Raw genomic sequence first — 16281 nt, forward strand, 5'->3', positions numbered from 1 at the left:
AAAGATTTTAACATTAAGACATTTTTAATTTTTTTAGTGTCTCAGCAGATGAAGTTAATTCACCATTATCACCCCTTACATGGCAGGTAAGAGGAAATAAAATTACTGCTATAGCTATTATTTTGTCCTATTTTATTTAGTTAAAAGAAAATTTATCATTACAGCCTTTAGAAAATCAGAAGGACCAAATAGATGAACAACAGTGGCCAGAGTCTCATCCTATAATCTGGCAGAGTGAAGAAAGGAGGCGGAGCAAACAGATTAGGAAAGAATATTTGAAGGTACTTTATTGAATTTTAAAATTTACTTAGTGATTATTAGTTTTAATTTATCAGTCTTGTTTGCTTTAATAAGATGGAATATAACTCTCTAGTTAAATGTAATGTGTTATTTTATCTTGATTTCCCACTTGTATGTAATAACAATTCAATTATATCCATAAAATTTCAGTAATTCAGAATAATTGAGTGAGTAAATTCATATGAATTATGACTTGCCAATTACTTTACAAGACAAATTTTTTCTACACTGCTAGTTGTAATAATATGTAATATGTTTTAAAGAATTGTCCAATAGTGTCTTTCATTGGATTTGTTTCAGTAAATAATTGACATGTATTTACATTCAACATTTAGCTGTTTCTCTGTAAATTGGCACATAAATAGTTCTAATTAGTGTGTAATAGTTCTAATGGTTCTAAAAATGCTTGAGAATAGTGCTTTTCAATTTTCTTCCTGTTACCTTGGTAGATTTCTTAAGGGGATCTTTTAGCTAGAATAAAATCTTAGATCATCCATATTATCCTACAATTCTAGTTAGTAGGGTACAACTTGGTAAATTATTCTATTGCTATCTCTCTGCTATATTTGCAGAAGCCAATTTTCAAAATTTAGAATAATTTTCAAAACTTGACAGAATTCATTATAGAAATCTGATTCAAATGAACAGTACAAACTTGCTTCTGCTCCATGAATAGCAAATTTTGTTGCCTTTATGCACCTTTTATGTTTCCCAAAGTCTGATTATTATTAGATAATAATAATTTTATTTAAACACACAGTACTAAACTAAATTGTAGGTACTTTCAAGTTTGTATCACTAATAAATAGGATTATATTTTAGGTTTTTCTCTGTTAGGTGGAAATAGGTTTCTATGCACATTGATCTGTTTCTGTGTGTGAGAGTGTAATATATTTGGAAGTAGTGTCATATGGCCTGTACAAAAATATTGTATGCCTTAGTGGATCTATGGTAAGTTTAAATCTTCAGCAAATAATTATGAAGTCCTTTTAGTGAGTCTTGCATTACCTGGTCAATATGAGCAATAATGAAGAAACATTAAAAATGAGGAAAAAGGGAAGGACATTCTAGTTTCAGTTTATCTGAACCCTTTATACATCTGCACTTATGTTTACATTCTGGCATTACTTCAGAGTTTTTCCTTTTTAGTTCATGAGTTCTTGAAGGAAGGCACTTAATAAAATTTATTTGTAGATAAAACTAAATGAACGTCTGATAATGTGGGGTGAAATTGTGTTAGTATTTCAAAGTAATGAAAGAGTTTTATATTTATTTGATCTCATTTATTCTAGTGTAGTAAAACCATATCAATGTTTTTTGTCAAAACACTTGCGTAGGCCAGGCATTGTCTCAAACCTGTAATCCCAGCGCTTTGTGAGGCTACGGCAGGCAGATTGCTTGAGCCCAGTAGTTCAAGACCAGCCTGGGCAGCACAGTGAGACCCTTGTTTCTACAAAAATAAAAATATAATTCTAAAAATGCACAAATACTTACATAGAATGTACAAAGTGCCAGGCACTGTTCAAGATACTTTACAATATTAACTCATTTAATCCTTATAACAACCCTATGATTAAGTACAGTTATTATCATTTCTTTGTTACAGATGGGGAAATTAAGGCACAACAGAGGCTAAGTAGTGTGCTTCAGATCACTTAGCTAATAAACAGCAGAATTAAGATTTGAACCTCCAAAACCTTTGCTATGCTGCCTCATTATCTACTGTGGATAGCCTAAAATTAAATGAGCAGACACTTTCCAACACATAAAATTTTACTGTTTTAAAAACTACTTTACAGTAACATGAACTTCTCAATAAAGTCTTAATAGAGGGCACAAAATAGATGCCACAGTGAGCATTTAAAGCAATAGACCATTCTTTGGTTTAATAGCATCATTTATTGGTATTTTATCTTTTATGGCTAAAACGTAACTCCTGTAATATCAGTTGTGTTATAAAGTTGTTAAGAGAGCAAATTAGATAATATTTGAAGTGCCCACTGCATAATCATCATTCAACAAATACTAATTTTTTCCTTACTTGATAAATTGGATGCAGTGATAAGCTTTTCTCTAGGAAATGTTTTAAGGAGATGTTGTAGTTCCTCCCAATTGTCAGTAGATGTCAGTCTTAGGACACTGCAAAAAAATTGAATGCCAATTTTTTTCCTAAGATGTCAAGAAAATATAAAATTGAGATACTACTTTCTAAATCAAGTCAAAACTAATATTTAGAATTGCCAGTATTTTTATGATTAAATCATCATTAGTTCTTATGAAGTGTCTTTCAAAGACAGAAAGAAAATTTCTCTTAATTATCTATCTCATGAGAATTGAAAGGACTATTGGTAGTTTGTATGATTGAACTTAATCTGGATTTATAGTTAATTAAGCAGTAAAATATAGTACATTAGTGGTTTATATCAGATTACCACTGAGCTTGTTCAGTGATGGCTTCTTTAGCTTTGCTGTGTTATGAAATAAAAGCTTTTATGCAACTTTATCCTAACATGTATAAATGACTGAGCCACAAGATTTCTTTGTTTCTGTACCATGGTAAATTGTTGTAATGCTGTTATTCAGTATATGTATTGAAAGTGTGTGTGTGTGTGTGTGTGTGTGTATATAAGAAATTCAGCTTTCCATTTCTTCTTAGTTACCAAGGCTAATTTTAGATAGTAATTTTCTTGAGGTAAGCCCCCTGAAACTAGGTAAAACATGTTTCAAAGTATTGGCTAGATTATTTGAGCAAGAAGATAAAGTGAGTGAGGGTAAGTCAGTAAGTAAATCATGGTAGGAGAGTTACATTGACTATTTTAGATTCCCAGGTCATTGTTGTATAGATTACTACCCTAGTATCTAAAATTAGAGTCCTTGTGCCATTTGCTTTTCTCAAAGTAGAGATATTCCAGGAAATACGAGGGGAGACCCCAAAAAACTGGAATTATTTTTTGAAGGGCGGGCCCCCTGTAATACAGGCTTTCCTCCACTAGGTAAGTATTCTAGGAATTCATTGGCATCAGTGTATCAGCTAGCATTGTTGTGAGAGGCTGTGTTTGGCTTCAGTGAATATTTTTTGGAGATTCTTTCAATGCATCTGTCCATTTCATCATGGGTGATTTACATGAACAACCTGCCCATACCACGCTGAGCATTCAGCAGTTTTTGTCTAAAAAACGGCATGACCCATGTGTCCCACCCTCCCTATTCACCCTATCTCCCCTTGAGCAACATTTTTTGTTTACTCGTATGAAAAAAGCCCTCAAAAGGAAACATTTTACCGATGTGGAGGAGGTGAAACAAAAAACAGCAGAAGCACTAAAAGCCATCAAAATTGATGAATTCAAAAACCATTTAGAGTAGTGGAAGAAACATCTTGATAGGTGTATTACATCAAAGGAAGAATGCTTTGAAGGTGACTGAAGTTTAAACATATAAGAATAAATACACAATTTTTATAAATAAATTCCAGGGTTTTTGAGGTCCCCCTCTTGCATTGCTTTATTAAATATCCTTAATGAAAATTTATAAATATTACTTTAATAGGATGTACAACAAAGTATGAAAATCTACTCTTTTGTTGATAATGTTTAATGTAAATGAGTAGCTTTAATTTCTTATGAGAATATTGATACATGAATTTCTAAATGCATTTGATAATTGATTTCTAGACAAAAGAAGTTCAAATGTGTTAGGGTAACTATACCAAGGTAAATTATTAGATTTATTTAAATGCCACATATATATTCAGACATACCTCATTACTGTTGTGATACCATATTATAACTTATAAAACACATTGTGATTTTATAAATATAGTAGCCTTTTATTTAAAGGCTAACCCCAAGGAAAATATTTTTTATATATTTTCTATTATCATTGTTAATTTTTTACTGGAATAGAGAAGCCAACTGGAATTGTAAAATAAGCTTTATTTGTTCTGAATTTGTATATAAATTATTGTCTCACCTCTGAAACTAGTATAAGCTTCTGAGATGAACTGGCTTTTAAAACCAGACATTTATCGTAGTACTTGAATTCAGATATAATAAAACTTTAGTAAATCAGACAGATACTCATTGGGAGTAACTGAATTGAATTAGTAAAAAATAGAATATTTTCAAATTTATGTATATATTAGTTTTGGGGTTTGGGGACCTTAAATATGTACACTATTATAAACTTTGTGTCTTTCTAAGCTTTCATGTATGATGAGTATTTTTAATTAGAATAATAGTTGAGTAATAATAAATTTCCTATTATCCAAGTTCTTAACTATGTCCTGTTGTGGTTTTTTTCATTTCAGTTATGCACTCTCTTCTATGTCCTTTCTGCCTCTTTACTTTTCATCTTATAAATATGCTGAAACTGGCCATTGCCTTGCTAAACTGTGGTGTGGCCATGTGCTCTTTGAGCTATGACCAGGCCATGTTTTCTTAAGCTTTGGCTCCCTCCTCTACCTTGGGGAGGTGAATCACCTCTCTCTCTCTTTCTCTCTCTCTCTCTCATTTAGTTTCTAAATAAACTATATTCCCTAATCTAAAAAAAAAAATATGCTGAAACCTTTATTGTAGGTAAAGGAATATCTTTCCCTGCCCATTGCAATGCTCATGTTTGTTACCCCTGTAAGAAAAGACAGATTAACAAGATACATAAAAAATTTAATCAAACTTTTATGTGACACATTTCTGTGACTTCAGAAATGAAGACCCAAAGATCCAGGGATAACTATTTTTACACTAAGTCTGATGAACGAAGTAAATAGTTGTGGAGAAAATATGGTTGGACAAAAAGGGGTATGATCTAATAGTAAGCAATTCCTGTTTGTTCATATTCTTTTCTGTGTCTCTCTATGACATTCCTGGGGCAGGAAATCTGTCATGTGCATCTTCAAGGGAGAAGGGAGAATATCAGAAAGTGACCTTTCTAGGTTTTATGACTTGCTTTGAGAAAGGGGAATTCTGGTTTCTGTGACCTGCTGGTGGTGGGTAAGGGGGTTGGAATAAAGGAGGACTGGGGAGAAGATCAGAGAGTGAACTTCAAGGTGCCATATTTTGGGATAGTGTTTTTGAGCCCTGATACTACCATTATCCCCGATTGCCCTTTTAGCTGTTGTCTTATTTCTTTGCTCTCTTTTAGGACAGAATTTTCCATTTCTGGTTCTTCAGTTTCTGATCATTCCTTAATCCACTGCACTCTGGCTTTCGCCTCCATTTCTCCATTGAAGTAGCCCCTCACTAGAGGTTAACATGTACCTACTAATGGCAACATCCAGTATAGCATTTGATAACGGTGACCACATTCTTCTTGAAACGTCTGTTTTGGTTTCTACCTCACCCCCCCCCAATTTTTTCTGTTATTTTTTTATGTTATTGTCTAACTTGTCCTCTACTTGCTCTTAGGGTCTCATCTTCTTTTTATTACTTTAAAATGCTCCTTCTAGAATGTTAATGACTCCAAATGTTTCTTATATTCTGCTGATTCTAAATTTATTTCCCATAGCTTTTTTTCTGCTCTCTAAACCTATGTTTCTAATTGTTTGGGTGTCCTGCATGTATTTCAAATTCAACATGCCCCCCCACCTTCTACTATGGAATTTGGTCTTCCTCTCTGTTCTTTATTTTAGATAATGGTAGCAATGTCTACCCAGTTGTCTAAACTCTGTAGCTCAGTCTTTGATTCTTTCTCTTTCTCATTCCCCTCACCTAATTAGTTACCAGCTTTGTTAATTATATGTCCTTTCTCTCATGTATCTCCATCTATACTGCCTTATCTTTGTTGAAAGCCTCATACTTTCTTGTTTTGGCAATTGTAACAACTTCTTTTTTTATTATAAAGATGTGGGGTACAATTCAGGGTTAGGTATACAAACGTTGATTATGCAGGTACCCTTGTTGATGAGGTGAGCCCTTCCCTCCCCAGCAGTTTCCCTCAACTGCCAATCTCATCCCCCCCTCCCCTGGCAGTTTCCCACTACTGCCAATCTCTTTCTTAAAGTATTATAATTGTAACAATTTCTTAATGGTCTCTTTTTCACAGCCTTTGGATAAATCCCTGGTTTTAAATTTCTTTGTTCTAGGATTTGATAGCATTATAGGGTGACTATAGTTAATAATTTATTAAGTATTTCGAAATACCTAGAAGAGAATATTTGAAATGGTCCTGACACAAAGAAATGAGAAATGTTTGAGGTGATGGATATCCTGATTACCCTGATTTGATCATTACACATTGTATGCATGTATCAAAATATAACATGTTCCCCACAAATATGTACAATAATTATGTATCAATAAAAAATAATTACCAGAACACATGAGAAAATACTCTTTAAAATAAAACTATAAGTCATCAAAAATCTCTTTACTGGCTCTTCATTACTAATAGGACAAAGTTTGAACTCTCAAAATCTTCATAGACCATTCCTTACCTGCTTCTCTATATTTCATTAGCTGTCATAATTCACTTTCCTCACTAGCCTCATTGAACTACTCTGTTTTCTACATAGGCTGCACTCTTTTATTTCTTTGTGTTTTCCCTTTTTTGAGAGTGCACATTAGCCCTTTTATTCCTGGCATATTCCTATTAATTATTCAGGATTCAGAAATGGTAGTATAGTCAACCTTCCATAGCTGCAGACTCCACGTCTACAGATTCAACCAACCATGACTGAAAATATTTGGGAAAAAAAGAATAAAAATAATAATTTAACAAAAATAAAAATTAAAAATATAACATAACAGCTATTTACATAGCATTACATTGTATTAGGTATTATAAGTATTCTAGAGAAGGTTTAAAGTGTACAGGAGGATGTGAGTAGGTTATATGCAAATACTACACCATTTTATATAAGGGACATGAATATTTGTGGATTTTGGTATGGGAGGGCATGTCCTGGAACCAGTCCCTTGTAGATATAGAGGGATGACACTATAGCATAGTGCCTGGGCTTCTAAAATCAAACCACTTGGGTTCCAGTCCTTATTGAATACCTACTGACTGTGACTTTAGCAAGTCATGTAACCTTAACTAAGCTTAGTTTTTTTTTTTAAAAATCTCCACAGAGTATAATATTACAGTCATACCTTGGATATATTGTGGGTTTGGTTCCAGACCACTGTATTAAAGCTAATCCCTTAATAAGTTGAGTCACATGATTGCTTTTTGTTTTCCAATGCATATAGAAGTTATGTTTGCATTGTACTGTGGTGTATTAAGTATGCAGTAGCATTATGTATAAAAATGCCAATACCTTGATTTAAAAATACTTTATTGCTAAAAAAAAAATACTAACTGTCCTCTGAGTCTTCAACAAGTTACAATGTTTTTGTTCGTATAGCATCTAATAGTTGCTGAATGTTGGGGTGGTTGTGGCAATTTCTTAAAATAAGACAACAAAATGAAGTTTGCCACATCAATTGACTCCTCTTTTCTGAAAGATTTCTCTGTAGCATGTGATATTGTTAGCTAGCATTTTACCCACAGTAGAATTTCTTTCAAAATTGGAGTCAATCTTCTCAAACCCTGCCAGTATTTTACCAAATAAGTTTATGGAATATTCTAGGCATAGAGTCCCTCTCAAGGCACCACTTTTTTGCTCCTCCATAGGAAGCAGCTCTTCATCTGTTCAAGTTTAATCATAAGATTGCAGCAATTAAGTCACATCTTCAAGCTCCACTTCTAATTCTAGTTCTCTTGCTATTTCCACGATATCTTCAATGACTTCTCCTCTGAAGTTTTGAGCCCCTCAAAGTCGCCCATGAGGGTTGGAATCATCTGCTTCCAAACTCCTGCTGATGTTGATATTTTGATCTCTTTTCATGAATCACAAATGTTCTTAATGGCATATAGAATAGTGAATCCTTTCCAAAGGTTTTCAATATACCGATATGTCAGAGGAATCACTATCGCTGGCAGCTATAGCCTTACAAAATGTGTTTTTTAAATTATAAGACTTGAAAATTGATATTTCTCCTTCATCCATGGGCTGCTGAATGGATGTTGTGTTGGCATGAAAACAACATTAATCTCATTGTACACCTCCATCAGAACTCTTGGATGATCAGACCCATTGTCAATGAGCAGTAATATTTTGAAAATAATCTTTGTTTCTGTGTGGTAGGTCTCAACAGTGGGCTTAAAATACGAAGGGGAAACCCCCAAAAACTGGAATTATTTTTTGGAGGATGGGCCTCTTGTAATACAGGCTTTCTCTGCTAGGTAAATGTTCTAGGAACCCATCAGCATCAGTGTACCAGCTAGCATTGTTGTGAGAGGCTGCATTTGGCTTCAGTGAATATTTTTTGAAGATTTTTTTCAACTTTTTTGCCCATCTCATGATGGATGATTTATGCAAAAAACCTGCCCACACTACACTGCATATTTAGCAGTTTTGACCAAAAACAGCGTGACCCCCGTGCCCCACCCTCCCTATTCACCCATCTCACCATAAGTGACTTTTTTGGTGCTTCCCCAATGAAAAAAGTCACAAAAGGAAAACATTTTGCCAATGTGGAATAGGTGAAACAAAAAGCGGCAGAAGTACTAAACAGCATCAAAATTGATGAGTTCAAAAAGTGTTTTGAGCCGTGGAAAAAGTGTCTTGATAGGTGTATTGCATCAAATAGAAAATACTTTGAAGGTGACTGGAGCTTAAACATGTAGGTATAAATACACAATTTTTTAATAAATAAATTCTGGGATTTTTTGGGTCTCCCCTCATACATAATAAACCATGCTGTAGACTGATGTGCTGTCGTCTAGGCTTTGTTGTTCCATTTATAGCGCACAGGCAAAGTAGACAGCATTATTCTTTAGTGCCCTAGGATTTTTGGAATGGTAAATGAGCATTGGCTTCAACTTAGAGCCAGCAGCAACTCTCTTATAAGCCCCTAATAAGAGAGTTAGCCTGTCCTTTGATGTTTTGAAGCCAGACGTTGGCTTCTCCTTTCTAGCTGTGAAATTCTTCAATGGTATCTTCTTTCAATAGAAGGCTGCTTGTCCACATTGAAAAATCTGTTGTTTAGTGTAATCACCTTCGTCAATGATCTTAGCTAGATCTTTTGCATAACTTCCTGCAGCTTCTCCATCATCACTTGTTGCTTTACCTTGTACTTTTATATCATGAACATGGCTTCTTTCCTTAAACCTCATGAACCAACCTCTGCTAGCTTCCAACTTTTCTTCTGCAGCTTCTTCACTTCTCTCAGTCTTCATAGAATTTAAGAGAGGGCCCTGCTCAGAATTAGGCTTTGGCTTAAGGGAATGTTGTGACTGGTTTGATTTCTAATCAGAGCACTAATATTTTTTTCATATCGACAATAAGGCTGTTTCACTTTCTTGTCATTGAAATGTTCACTGGAGTAGCACTTTTAATCTTCAATAATTTTTTTTGCTTTCACAACTTGGTTAACGTTGGCATAAGGAGTTTAGCTTTTGGACTATATCTGCATTTGACATAGCTTCCTCAATAAGCTTAATCATTTGTAACTTTTGATTTAATGTGAAAAACATATGAGTCTTTCACTTGAACACTTACAGGCCATTGTAGGATTATTAATTGACCTAATTTCAGTATTTTTGTGACTCAGGAAGAGAGACAGGAGAATGGCCAGTTAGTGAGCCGTTAGAATAGGCACAACAAATATTAAGCTCACGCTTTTATATGGACGTGGTTCATGTTGCCCCAAAACAACTATAATAGTAACATCAAAGATCACCGACTACAGATCACCATAACAGATATAATAGTTGAAAAGGTTGAAATGTGAGAATCACCAAAATGTGATGCAGAAATACAAAGTAAGCACATATTGTTGGAAAAATGGGACTGATAGACTTGTTTGATGCAGGGTTTCTGCAGACCTATTTTTTTCGGGTTTAATTGTTTCACTTTCATACTTTAAAATGTCACATTCTAATAATTAACATCATTTGAACAAAAAATGGCATTCTAATTAAACTGATTTTTACAGACTATAAGACACCTTGGGCCAGCTTGGTTTTATTCTGGATTTCACTGATGTTCTACTCTGCTCCTTCCTTCACCAGCATGCAAGTTCTTTTCCTTCCCTGCCAGCCGTGCAGGCAGATGGGAGAGATAGGTGGAATCTTCATTGTCAGGAGTTCTCTATTCTTTTATGTGAAAGGGGCAGCACAGTCATTTATATTTGTTTCAAACTCTTTGTACCATACAAAGTTAAACAACTAAAAGAAGTAAAATAACGCAGTGCTTGTGAAATGAACACTGAATATAGGCAGTGCATGCCTCAATACGATTCTCCTGCTTGCTTCTCCTGTTTGACCATTTCTTTGGAAGGCAGTAGATTTTTCTCTTGTGTTTCTGGCTTCTTCAATTTTGACGTATTGAATTTCTCTATCTCACCCGTATCGGGTGTGTCAGACATGGTTGTGAGAAAGCAAGTGAGACCCACCAGCAACCAGAATGTGGTCTGCACAGGGGCCATTGCTGAGTATCCATAAACTTTCAATTTGTTAAAAAAAAAAAGCAAAAAACCCCCACAATGTCTGTGAAGCACAATAAAGCACAGAATGCAATACATATGCCTGTACCTTCCTTCACATGATTGTTACTTTTACATTATTTAATAATATAAAGTGTTTAAAACAGCACTTGATGCAGAGTGAGCATTTAATAAATATAAGCACAGTATTCATTTAGTTGTCACTGTTTAATTGAAGTAGAATAGAACCAAAAATAAGGGACTTCAGTGAGTGCCTTGCCTATGGATGGCAAATAGATTTTTTTCCAAACATGCCAATTTCATTCAGTGGCTCTCTGGAACACTAGGTTGAGAGCATATTGAGGCTTTGTGTGGAATCTGCTGAAAAGGACATGCTGGTTAATTAGTGGTAGTTGTCATAGGAGAGATGGTGGAGGAATGTATGCCTTGTATTTATAATCCCTCATACAACACACTCTCCAGCTTGTGGTTGAGATATCAGGTAGGATATCTGTTTTCCCACGGGTTATAGAAGATAATGCTGCCTATGCAAAGGGGACCATAAAATAGAACCTTGACTGCCAGGCAAAGAAGTTTGAATATAATCTGAAAATTAGTAGATTTTTCAACAGGGCAATCATGAGTTGCAAACAGAAGGTTAATCTTCCACAGGTCTGAAAGATCTTTTGCAGTGAGAAGGAGTCAGAAGTAACAAGTTCAGTCGTTTTCATACTGTATTTTCTTGATTCTAAGACATATTTTTTCATATGTTAGAAATTTTTTATATTGAGCATATTATCTCTGTCTCACTGTAAAACAGGGATAATAGTACTTACCTCATAGGGTTGCTATGAAGATTAAATGGGTTTATATATGTAAGGCACTTCAATAAGTGCCTGGCATATAGTAAGCATTGTTACAATTATTGTACAGTCAATATGTACATTTAATGTAATGTTTTCTTAACCCAAGGGCAGTAGGCTTATTTATTTCTTAATTATTATTTTTTAACTAATTGATCTTGGGCATGGAAGTAGTATGTTTCTTAAGAATAGATGACATCTTAGAACGGTGAGATTATAGACCAGTTGCAAGATAATGAGAGTCACAAATAGGGTGGTAGTTTTTAGAATTCAGAAGCGGTAAGTCTGAGAGAGATTGTGAAAATAATTGACTTGATGATATAATGTATATAGTGAATTAAGAAAAAGGAAGGGCCAAGCATGGTGACTCATGTCTGTAATCCCAGTGCTTTGGGAAGCTGAAGTGGCACTGGGGAGCTGAGGTGGCAAGATCGCTCGAGGCCAGCCTGGGCAACATAGAAAGACCCTGTCTCTACAAAAAGTAAAACAAAATTAACCCAGCATGGTGGCACACACCTGTTGTTCCAGCTACTTGGGAGACTGAGACAGGAGGATCCCTTGAGCCCTGGAGCTTATGGTTACAGTGAGCTGTGATCAAACCACTTTATTGCAGCCTAGGTGATAGAGTGAGACCCTGTCTCTAAAAAAGAAATATGAAGACTAAGATTACCATCAGAGTGTAAAACTGAATAAATGGGAGTGGGCTTGGTTGAGGAAAGAAATGTTCTTGATCTTTATAAAGTACTTAGGACAATGCTTGCACATAGAAATCATTATAGATTTTAGCTATTAGTAGTGGGACTATTTAAACTTATTATATACTTAAATTTAGTATCAGATAGCTTAATAAATTTACCAAAATAGTAATAAACCTCACATATAATTTACTTAGAGAATTCAAGGAAAGATAAAGTATGTGTTTTAAATATTTTTCAGTATAAATCAACGAGGAAGAGTTCAAGTGGCAATGAAAATGATGAGGTAAGAAAACAGGATAATATTTTTTTAAATTTTGAAATGTTTACTTAAGTTAGCTCAAGAGTACAATGCAATCCATCTTTTGATTCATTTGTTATTGATTTAGTGCATGGGTTTTCTCCAACAACAAAAACTTTTGAGCATCACCATACAATTATTAATTTAATTGTTTAATTTCCATGTGTCCTTTCCTTTAGAACAGAATTATTAATAGGCCCATTTTAGAATTTTATCATTATTCATCTTGGACCTGTATCCATGAATTTAAATTTGTCATGTTTCCCATTTTTCATCTTTCTAAATCAACTTGGTTATCAATTGAGTTTTTTTTTTTTTTTTAGAAACTTGTAGGAACTCTTTCCACAAATTACATGTACTATTTTGAAATTTAAAATTAGATTTCTACAGTGAATTATGATAAATTTTTCTACTATACCAGTGTAACCTATGCAGCATCCTAGCATTGTTAAAACGAGACAGCCTCATCACCATACATACTTATTTTGTGTATTTTTGGTTGGACAAATCAGTAATTAATGTGATGTTGGCTACTTGGCAGGGCTTCTGAAAATACCTTTATTTTTAGGAAATAGAATCACACAGGAAAAAATAATGAATACAGTCAGATGATTTATCTTTCCCCAGTCCAGGTACTGATTTCTCTCAGTAGCCTCTTCAGTAGTATTTATTGGCATAAATAAAAGGCCATTATGCTAATGGCTATTCATCTCCTCACTGTTGGTATTTATGATTAAGTCTGAATGATGTGTTTTGTATGGATGTGTAGGTAATATTTACCTGTATATGAACACAATCAGTCCTGTACACCTGCTTCTAGCTTTTCATTGCACCAACACCACAGATACCAGTTTGCCTTTTAAACGTTGTTTCCCAGAGCACAGACCCACTGTGTGTTCTCTAGAGTAGCTTCATCAGCTTTCAAGGTTTCAATGAATAACACCTGTGTACCTGCTGCGGCCTCTCAGATTTGTCCCTAGTCTAGACCCTCCCTTGAGCTTCAGGCCCTTGTAATCTTGTATTTAGTATCTCTACCTGCTTAGAATCTCTGCTGGATATATCTTGTAGACCCATTAGGACTCAATATGTTCAAAACTGAGTTTTTCATTTTTGCTTCTGAACTCTTTTTCAATAGTATCCAGGAATTCATATAGTGGTTCTCGACCTTCGCTGCATATTGAAGTTACCTGGTGGGCTTCATTGTTTTGTTTTGTTTTGTTTTTTGAGTTGGAGTCTCACTCTATACCCAGGCTGGAGTGCGGTGGCACACTCACGGCCACTGTACCTCTACCTGCTGGGCTCAGGTGATCCTTTCACCTCAGCTTTCCAAGTAACTGGAACTACAGATGCACGACACCACACCTAATTTTTTGTTTTATTGTAGAGACAAGATCACGCCAAGTTGCCCAGGCTGGTCTCGAACCTCAGCCTTCCAAAGTGCTGGGATTATAGACATGAGCCACCACGCCTGGCCCTGGTGGACTTTAAAGACTACTGATGCCTGGGTCTCCCTTTAGATATTCTAATTTAATTGGCATGTGGTATAATGTGGTGTGGCCTGGAAAATGAAGTTTTTAAAATTTCCCATGTGAGTTTAATGTGCAGCCAAGGTTGAAAATTACTGAGTTAGTGGAATCACCATCTACTATCCAGCTAGAGCAGGGATTGACACACTTTGGCCCAGGGGCCAAATTTGGTCCACTGGATGTGATTGTAAGTAAAATTTCATTGGAAAATAGCTATACCAGTTTACCTATGGCAGGTTTTGCATTACAATGAAGAAAAAGTAGTGAGTACTTAATCCACCATTTTGCTTTCCAAGGTTAGTTATTTGTGGTCACCCTTGAACTGAAAATAGTTGAGTATACTACAATGAGATATTTTGAAAGGGAGAGAGAGCGAGAAAGGCCACATTCATATAACTTTTCTTTCAGTATATTGTTATAATTGTTCTATTTTTATTGATATGAATCTGATTATGCTACATTATAAATTAAACTTATAGTTATGCATGTATAGGCAAAACACAGTATATATATATATATGGTTCAAGGGTCTTGGAATGTATCCCCCATGGATTAGGGGGAACTTCTGTAGTTGCCACAAAGTCTAAAATATTTACTGTTGGCCTTTTATGGAAAACATTTGTTGAAATCTGAACTAGAGGTTCAAATCAATTTTTCCTGTCCTCTCACATCCAGTTTTGTTCTGCCTGCCTCAATATCTAATCAGTAGCCGAGACTTACTGTTTTTTAATTCATTTACACTTAACTATTTTGCATACATTTCCCATGTTTACTTCTACTGTTTCTGCCCCAGCAGGGGCCCTCATCATGTCTTGGCTGGACTCCTGCAGGAGCTTCCTTGCTCTTCTCTATTTCTCTAGTTCATTCTCCTCACTGCAGCTAGAATGATCATTTCAAAGAACACAAATATAATCAGGCCAGTCCCTTGCTTTAGAAACCTCCCATTTTCCCCCGGAGCCCCTGCTTACCACTTAGTCTTAATTCATAACTTGCTTTTCTTCCACCTTACCCTTCCGCGGTATATCAACTGCTCACCCATTTTCTTTTCTTTTCTTTTCTTTTTTGAGTTGGAATCTCACTCTGTCACCCAGACTGGAGTGCAGTGGCCGCTCCCGGCCACTGCAGCCTCTACCTGCTGGACTCCGGCGATCCTCCCGCCTCAGCCTTCCGAGTAGCCGGAATTACAGGCATGCACTACCACGCCTGGCTGATTTTTTTTTTTTTTTATTGTAGAGATGAGGTCTCGCTGCCCAGGCGGGTCTCGAACCCGCGGGCTCAGGCAGTCCACTCACCTCAGCCTCCCAAAGGTGTGGGATTACAGGCTGAGCCACCGAGCCCAGTTTGCTCACCCATTTTTTACATTCATCCTCCATATTGCCTCTGTGCCTTTGTTCTTGTTCCCTTATCTTGGAATGTTATTTCCTTCCTTCTTTTTCTGGTAAATGCTTAGGGTTTTTTTCCCCCTGAGTTTTTACTTTCTCAGGAAACTTGCCTTTCTCCACCACCCCTCCCATCCCCTCAAGTGCTTGTAAACCAAAAAGTGGCTGAGGCAGATCTCAATCAGTTAGAATATTGGGGGGAGGCATGCACAAGTCATAATAGGATCTGTGACTAGTGCTTTTTCCAAAGAGAATTTTGAGGAATTCAGTATTCAAAGGGGAAAGAACAAGTGGGAAGGAAGAAGGAAAAAGTGGGAGAGGGTAGGCAATGAGGCAAGTGGCAAGTGGCTACATTCCTCTGAGTCTTTGATTAGCACTTGGTGAATCTACCTTTTACAAGAAGTGGTGGAGAACAAGTTAATTATGCATTTGTCTTGTGCTCAATAAAGCTACATTTTACATAAGATTAAATATGTGAACGCACAGCTGTCTGGGAACAAAAGGAAAGTAATTTTTGTTTGTTTATTTTGCATGGCTTGGTTCCCAAACTTAACTTTCCCTTTGGCACAGTGAGTTTGGGGGTCCCAAGATCTGTTTTTTTCTTTCACATGCCCCTTATCTATGCCTCATAATATGCCATGCATAGCTTTATATTGTACTGAGAATGTCGTATTACTTATATACATGAATCTCTTTCCCTCTTAGACTGAAAGAGCCTTGAATGGATGAGTCTGACATATATTAGGTAGCC

General features: G+C 35.6%; 2 protein-coding genes across 2 annotated transcripts in view; one reads left to right on the forward strand and one right to left on the reverse strand.

Moving 5' to 3' along the window:
- The window catches only part of LRCH2 (leucine rich repeats and calponin homology domain containing 2), a 110081-nt gene that overhangs the window by 77318 nt on the left and 16482 nt on the right, over positions 1 to 16281 (forward strand). The window contains exons 13-15 of the mRNA XM_021718923.1: positions 38 to 86; positions 165 to 281; positions 12566 to 12610. Of these exons, the coding sequence (XP_021574598.1) occupies positions 38 to 86; positions 165 to 281; positions 12566 to 12610 (211 nt within the window). The remainder of the gene's footprint in view (positions 1 to 37; positions 87 to 164; positions 282 to 12565; positions 12611 to 16281) is intronic.
- LOC103273373 (thymosin beta-4-like) lies at positions 10572 to 10709 on the reverse strand. Its single transcript, XM_021718924.1, has one exon. It carries the CDS (start codon positions 10707 to 10709, stop codon positions 10572 to 10574), a length of 138 nt encoding a protein of 45 aa, XP_021574599.1.

This window comes from Carlito syrichta, unplaced genomic scaffold, assembly GCF_000164805.1.
Source record: "Carlito syrichta isolate Samal-C Ts95f unplaced genomic scaffold, Tarsius_syrichta-2.0.1 Scaffold314017, whole genome shotgun sequence".
NCBI lineage: Eukaryota > Metazoa > Chordata > Mammalia > Primates > Tarsiidae > Carlito > Carlito syrichta.